The sequence below is a fragment of the Epargyreus clarus genome, unplaced genomic scaffold, assembly GCF_041222505.1.
Source record: "Epargyreus clarus isolate Ecla_fem2 unplaced genomic scaffold, WU_Ecla_fem_2.2 ptg000008l, whole genome shotgun sequence".
In the NCBI taxonomy this organism is placed as follows: domain Eukaryota; kingdom Metazoa; phylum Arthropoda; class Insecta; order Lepidoptera; family Hesperiidae; genus Epargyreus; species Epargyreus clarus.
The window spans coordinates 2,641,379-2,649,449 of record NW_027332216.1 but is presented as its reverse complement, the minus strand read 5'-3'; the positions used below and the strand labels follow the sequence as shown (position 1 = coordinate 2,649,449).

The window sequence follows — 8,071 nt, the reverse complement described above, 5'->3', positions numbered from 1 at the left end:
AAGTTAAAAAAAGAAGGTTTTAATATAAACAACTATAATTTTGGGTAGTTCCGTTTATTTCGTCAACTTTCAAGACAACAACATAAATGGTGGCAATAACATGCTACTTGTAGGTACCTAACATAGGTATTATCAAGGAGTTATGTTACATAAACAGTTTAAATTGAACAACAAGAAATATAAACATACCAATCTCAGAGATGTAATCGCATGAAAACCAAAGGTATTCAATGGAACTTATTAAATGGAAAGTAATCAATCAAACTCATTTATAGTAGAGGTAAATAATCAATGTTATATAATATTGAAACCCGAATGTAACTAAATCAATCACAACACCGCTGCATTCTACAGGACATCACATAGTGAGGATTCTTCCTGTTTCAAACTCGATTCGAACCATAATAATCATCCATAAGATTTTATCTGAATATATCCCGGATTCCTTGGATGAGGTTTTTGACCACCGGATCATCATCTGCGTACCCCGCTGATCGCATGTGATGCGATGCGCTCGAAATGCACTGTAAATAATAAATAATTGTCAATGATTTATACCACTAAATTTCGCCAAGATTACATCTACAAGATACATATACAATAACATGAGGCACATTTTTCGTGAATGTTTACAATGTCAATATAAGCTTTACGTCATGACCCAGTTTTATTAGGAAGACATAATTAGGTTCCGTTTATATCAATACATATTGTACGTGTTAAAAATGGGCTGTCTAACAGCCCATTTTTAACTTTATATTTTTCAATAGATTTTAGACAACCACGGCCCGTGTCTACGCGGCAGTGTTGCAATAGTTAGACACAATTTTTTTTTAAACAGGAGTAGCACACGAGCATGCAGTCCACCTGATGGTAAGTGGCTACTGCCGCCCAAGGACATCTGTAATCGACCCCAGATAGGATTAGATATTCCTTCCTGAGGTCGGAGATGAGCCGCTACCCCTGAGGATTAAACTGGAACGCCTCGGAAAAGTATGTCTCCCTTACCACACCCTTCAAACCAGAACACAGCAGCGCTTAACACTGTTGTTATGAGGCAAAAATAAGTGTGGCGGTGGTGCCGCCAGAGTCGAACCACAAAGGGTTCTACCACTTTCGAAGTATAACTTCTTCTTCGAAATATAACTTGAATAGGAAAAATTTTCCCACCTTTTCCAAGAAAGTGAGCCCGGCCTGCGGACATACGTCGGTGTTCATGTTGACGCTCAGCTCATTTGTGTCCAGCTCCTGCACCATGTCCTTGAGTTCCACCAGGAACTTGCTCAGGTTGTCTGTCGTGAGGTCTGCCACTAGCTTCACACTGAACTGGTAGCCGGTTGGAGGGTCTGTTTCCTCATCGTCGTCTTCTACCCTGAAGCATCTGTTAATGAAAGAGGGGGATAAAAATCTTTTTACATTTCAGTCTAATTATACTAGAATATTTTAATATTTTTAAACATATTGAAATTATTAAATAATTCAGTTTTTTGTATAGTTTTACTTGTTTTTTTTTTTTTTTTTTTTATAATATAAGGGTAGCAGACGAGCATGCAGTCCACCTGATGGTAAGTGGCTACTGCCGCCCATGGACATCTGTAATCAACCCCAGATAGGATTAGATATTCCTACCTGAGGTCGGCCACAGATGCGCCGCTACCCCTGAGGACTAAGCTGGAACGCCTCGGAAAAGTCTGTCTCCCTTACCACACCCTTCAAACCGGAACACAGCAGCGCCTAACACTGCTGTTATTAGGTAGAAATAGGTGTGGCGGTGGTGCCGCCGGAGTCGAACCACAAAGGGTTCTACCACCTTCAATTGTGTAATTAGCTTTACAATACTAAATATGAAAGATTAAACCCAGCACTAACTAACAATGCTGTTATTAGGCATAAGTGGCAGACGTGGCGGTGGTGTTATTGGGATCGAAACACAAGGGGATCTAAACCTTTTTTTTTTGTTTGTTTACGAGGGGGAAACCTTCAAAGGGTACCCGACGATGTGGGAGCGATTTGACGACGTGGGGTTATGTGGGATTTTTACCGCACTAAAACCCCCCGGTGGCCGTCCTCGGTGTTGCTAAGAGAACTCCGGGATCTCCAACGGAATGCAACCGGAGTCCTCTGAACGCGTTGCCCCTTCGGACTCCGCTCAGGTGAGTTCAGGGCTCACCACACCATCTGGTGTTCACGACGCTATGTGACCACACACACCACCGTCCTTCCCGGTGTCGCTTGCTAAACGATTCGATCTCCCACTCTCGCCGCCCGCAACCCCGGAGCCTCCATTTAGTCGCCTCTTACGACAGGCTGGGTATATCGTAGCCCTATTCTGGTCCCGGAGCTACAGGGACAAGAGGTTCTAAACCTAGCGTGTCGCGGACAGTAGTGTTAGTGTCGCGTTACCGGTAGTGCGAGGCGGCGCGGCCGGGCGGCCAGTGCTGGCTGGTGACGAGCGCGAGGCAGGGCGCGCGCCAGGCGAGGCGCTGCAGCGCGCGCTGCGAGCGCAGGTCCTGCGCGGAGGGGCTCGCGGCGAAGCGCGGGTGCGAGTGGTGCCAGCCGCACACCGCCAGCCCGGAGCCGCGCAGCCGCGCCGCCGCCGCCGCCTGCGACACTGGAAACGGAAACATCACAGTGTTATTGCTAAATAGCTACTATTCGCGTAATGAATTAAAACAATATTCATTCATCCATTATTAACATATATCGCTATCTTTTGCCTTATTTGAATTAGTCGTCGATCAAAGTCATTATTTTTCAATTGAGAGATGGTGCCCACGTTTCTATCCATAACATTTATATAACTTAACAAATATATTTTATTAAAATGAATAGGATTTTGCTAACAATATCTATATATTCGAGAAATATCACTTACATTCAAAAATTGTACCATGAGAGTGAAATGATTCGTTTTGTACTTAAAATATTAATGGAGTAGGTAAAGTAGTTTGAAGGTGGTAAAACGCTTTGTGGTTCAACTCCGGCGGCACCACCGCCACACCTATTTCTACCTAATAACAGCAGTGTTAGGCGCTGCTGTGTTCCGTTTTGAAGGGTGTGGTAAGGGAGACATACTTTTCCGAGGCGTTCCAGCTTAGTCCTCAGGGGTAGCAGCGCATCTGTAGACGACCTCAGCTATAAATATCTAATCCTATCTGGGGTTGATTACAGATGTCCATGGGCGGCAGTAGCCACTTACCATCGGGTGGACTGCATGTTCGTCTGCTACTCCTATATTTAAAAAAAATATATTATAAAAACTGAATGTTCAAAAATTTTAGTTTATATCACACTCATAACTAAACCAAATCCAACACTCCATATAATAAACTGTCAAACCGTATAGCCTATAGAGCGTGCCAAGAAATGAGACATAGATACATATGTTGGAAAAACATTACCTTCCGACTTCCACAACTGGATAAAAAGAGATCGCTTAAGCAAAATTGTAGATTTTTTTTTAAGTACATATGAAACGTCCTACTAACCGGGGTCCATGTCGCAGTGTGTGTGCGCAGCAGCAGCACGAGCGCACGCGTACGCGGCGAGCAGCAGGCGCGGCGGGGCGGGGGGCGCGGCGGCGGGGCGCAGGCGGCCGCCCAGCAGCCCCATCACCTCGCCGCGCGACGTGTGCGCGTGCACGTCCGCCAGCAGCAGCGTCGACACCTGCATGCACACCTCGCACGGCGCCTGTGCACATGCGTACACGTATCTTACAAGACAGTCCCAAACAAAAATAATATTATATATATCAGAGATCTAATACTTCAACAAGTATTTTCATCCAAATGATACAACCATGCCTAACGGTGAGACATTTAGGAAATCTGACATAGAGTTATCATGCGACACCTTATGTTCTGATGGTAGAATGTGAATGCCAACTGACTTACTTTTAAAACGACCATCAAATTTGTTGCGCATGTATGTTTGATTACAGGTAGAACCCCTGTTATTTATGAAGAGATTACGTGGATTGTAAATTCGTTCGCTACTTGATTTGTATAAAAAAGACGATTAAATCAGCAGTAATTTTTAACAATATAATATAGTTATCGCCAAACTGCTAGCCCATTCAGAAGTTGTTGCGAGCAGATGTAATCATATAATTTGCTATGGCGACGCGATTCATATCTATGTTCAAAGCGGACTATACCTAAAACCTAAAAGTTAGCTCATAGCGATCCGCAAAGTATTTTTCAAAAATAAACACTTCGAAATTAATAAAAAAAATATATTCAAATAGTACTCATCTAGAAAATAATAAATATCCTCACTCACCGGTCGTTCAGCGTTGTAGACGCGGCAGGGGATGAGGTGCACGGGCGGCGGGCGCGGCGCGCGCTCGCGGCGCGGCTCGGCGCGCAGCTGGTACACGTCGCCCGCCGCCGTGTGCGCTATGGTGCAACCGCCGCCGCCGTCCTGCAACACACATACCACTCCTATCAGACTCGTATCACATGTGATACATGCTCGTTTATAGGGTCAATATGTGACTTATGATTGTTTTAAGTTTAGGTGTATATGTCTATGTATGTGTACATAGCATCCACGACACAAGGAATTCTAGTATGAGGGTTGTCAGTATAGATATTGTCTATCTAATTATCGCCTACCTGTACTAGTCGACCAAAATTTCTAGTAGGCAGATAGGTAAATAGATCGATTATTATAAATATCAGGCATAACACATCAAAAATTTAAAGTATGTGAAGAATATGTAAATCACTGGTGAAAAAAATAAATGAGAAGGATTACAACAAAAATGTATTTGTATAATTATAGTAAGTGTCGATAATGTTGGACAGGTATTTTTAAATATTTACCCTTTTATCAAAATTTTTAATATATACTTTATTTATTTAAATGGAACTCACCAAATTAATTTTCCTTTTTCTTTTAGGCAATGGCTCAAATAATCCCAAGGGCACAGCAATTGGAGCTTCCTTTTCAACGGGGACTGCATCAACTGTCTGTTCTGGTGGCTTTGGTTGCTCATCTATGACTGGATTTGCTTCAATTTTAGGTAATCGAGTTGTAGTGACAGTTTCCTTGTCACTGTCCACATCTATTTCCACATCACTCTCTGCTTCAGAGTCTTTCTTCTTTTCAATTTTTATCTGTAATTCAATATAATTGATACTTATTGTTACTATTGAACTATAATATAGTGAAATAACCAGATTTGTAAAGAATCATGATAGTTCATATTATAATTGAATCTATGATAACTTCAAAAGTGGGGGCAGGTGACACATCTTCTTCAAGCATAGTACTTGGAATGAGAAGTTCTCAACATATATAATTTGATTTGATAAGTGAAATTGTAATTGAGGTATGATAGAATGTATACTTACAACTTGTTCACCTTCAGAGACTGGTAAAGATACCCCTGAGCCTAACACAATCTGCATCTGTGGACTTTTAAGTCCCTCTTCTGAAATATTCGAATCCTTCCGCTGTCTACCCTGCGGTGACTTTAACATATCCTTATTCTTAGTTTTACCCCTGTCATAGTTTCGTGACACTTTCCTCCTATGGTTACCCATCTTCTTCATTGACTTCACCTTTTCCTTTTGCTGTTTTGCCAAATTCTTTGCTACAATATCAGTTATGTCCACTTCGGAGCCAATTGACTGTGTTGACCCTATTATCAGGTCATCATCATAGACTAGGTCAGATGGATTAACTATCAACTCAGTCTTACCACTATCAATAATACTGGATCTAAGTAAGCTATTGGTTTTCGTAGTTTGATGTCTTTTATAATGCTTCTTTGGTACAGGCACTGTGGGACAGCCTGTTGACACCATATTCAACACATTACTCATGTTGACAGCCTCTTCGGTTACTATTTCCTCTTGCACCACTGTTGGAGTGTCGCCATGGTCCGCTACTTTAGCTAATCCCAAGTGAGGTGTCTCCAATTGGACCCCATATTCAGCTTCAATTAAAGCTTGAATTTCAGCTTCAGTCTTTGTATTTATTGTCTGCGAAATCTTATGAACATTGCGACCATATTTTGCCTGCAATAAATTGCAATTTTACTTAATATTTAAATGATGATTGAACTTAAACAATACCAGATTTGCAAATATTTTCTACTTTTTTGTATATGACTGCAGTAGAAAATGAGCAGATGACGATGATAAGTGGTCACAGCCAGACACATAGAACAGTGATCTACCTGAAGTCGGTGAGAAATGGGTGGCCACTCCAAAGGACTCCAATGATCATCTCAAATTTAATTAGATAGGAATTACCACACTTAAAAGTATGTAATAGTTTTTCAAAATTCTATATTTACCATTTCTCTCTTAAGTAACTCTCTTTCTGTTTGACTCCAAGCTGTATGTATTTCATTCTTGTATTTATTGGTAGCGTTGTTCCCTGACAGTTTTCTGGATGGTCCATCCTTTGCCCTGAATTATAAAAAAAAATCAAAATAACTTCTAATGGCACTAAAATAGACTATTTCATGCAATTATGCAAATAGTAGTAAGCTTAAGTCACACAATCAAAGAATAAGCTTTATTTTTTCTTATTATAATTTTACAAATATAAAAACAAAACTTAACACAACAGGCAGTATGAGAAACAATAATTCATATAAAATATCATTATTTCTCAAGCCACAAATATGTTAATGACAAATATAATATTATAAAAGGATCTGTGGCCATGTGTACATCACAACAACAAAAGCTTACCTATTATCTTTACTCTGTATATCATACCAGTTGTTTGCAGTGGAGTCTAGCAACCACTGAGGATGCACTGTGTCCTCTCGGTCTGAACATGATGGGCTGAAATGGGTAATTAACATTTAATTAGAACAATTATTCAACATATGCTTTGGGTTAAATGGGTTGTGAATAGATTAAATTTTAATTAAACTTTTTATTTAACCGATTCCGTGCAGATGTGGCAAAACTGTATCGGATGTGGTACAACTGTCGTGCCATCTGCACGGAATCGGTTAAGAAGTATCTTCTTGATTATTATTGAATTGATATGAAAAATAGAATTACTTGAATGTTACTTATACAACATGCTATAAAACTACTGGAAAGTGCTGCACATAGCTTTAATAGTAAGATTTTTCATCATTTTAAAGATTCATTTTACTATTAGTAGTATCCAATATGTTATTAGTTTTTCAAATCTTGAAATACAATCATAATGAGTACTTCTTTTTTGTGTGTGTGTATGTGTTGTTGCAAAATCAAACTACTTTTTTTTAACAAAAACTTGTCCTCAACATAGGAACTTATAATGAACGTTTAAAATTCTAAGTGGGTCATTGTGTTATCAATGAGTACTATTTTAGGATCATTAAATACTTATTGACACGGAAAATTGATTACAGAACACCAAATCCGAATACTCAATTGCAACAATATATACGTAACATAACAAGTATTGTTAGGTAAAATCAAAGAATTTGTTTACGTTTTTATCATTCTATTTCACATGATGACAATGTTTTCATATAGAAAATTGGTGTCAACACAAGCGTCAAGATCTTATTTATATTTATATATCCATGAAGCAAAAGAAAAAACAAGAAATCTTGTTAAGATGTTAGAACAATGAAATATTGCAGATAATTGTAGTAAACTTTTAAATACTTACATTCCTTGATTATTTTGAGCAAAGCAGGAATTAAATGAAAAATCACCAAGAACGTCAATCTCGTCTTCCTCCGCCATTTTCTTTTGTGTTTTTGTTTTTTCTTATTTTTTTTAAATGGTAATATTTTTTTTCGTTGTAATTGCCAGGTTACTATAATGATTTTTCCGGATAAGTTAAAAATAGCAAATATTGGACATAACATAATAATAATATTAAAAAAATAATAATAATCTATCATACATTTGCACTATTATAATGTATTTTATAATGTGTCTTCTTATTTATGCGTTCTGCCTGACTAATAGTTTTTACTTTTGCTAGTTATTTATTATTTTATTTGTATTATTTTTGTTAATTTTATAACATAAGTATACTCTTTGTTTATAACAACGGACTACTATACTCTTTGATAACAACAACGACAAGTTGTTGATGT

The 8,071-nt window shown here is 38.8% G+C and overlaps 1 protein-coding gene across 2 annotated transcripts; it reads right to left on the bottom strand.

Annotated features, from left to right (window-relative positions):
- Nucleotides 1-38: 38 nt before the first annotated feature.
- LOC140744119 (uncharacterized) lies at nt 39-7,752 on the bottom strand. Of its 2 annotated transcripts, none has more exons than XM_073075597.1 (10): nt 7,636-7,752; nt 6,711-6,806; nt 6,308-6,422; nt 5,358-6,026; nt 4,878-5,120; nt 4,282-4,422; nt 3,489-3,690; nt 2,404-2,611; nt 1,171-1,381; nt 39-524 (listed from the first exon to the last, which is right to left on the bottom strand). In XM_073075597.1, exons 1-10 carry the CDS (start codon nt 7,710-7,712, stop codon nt 423-425), a joined length of 2,064 nt encoding a protein of 687 aa, XP_072931698.1. In that variant the 5' UTR covers nt 7,713-7,752; the 3' UTR covers nt 39-422. The 2 variants fall into 2 exon arrangements, with proteins under 2 accessions (XP_072931698.1, XP_072931699.1); XM_073075598.1 differs by having other exon boundaries at nt 6,738-6,806.
- Between the last annotated feature and the right edge of the window lie 319 nt (nt 7,753-8,071).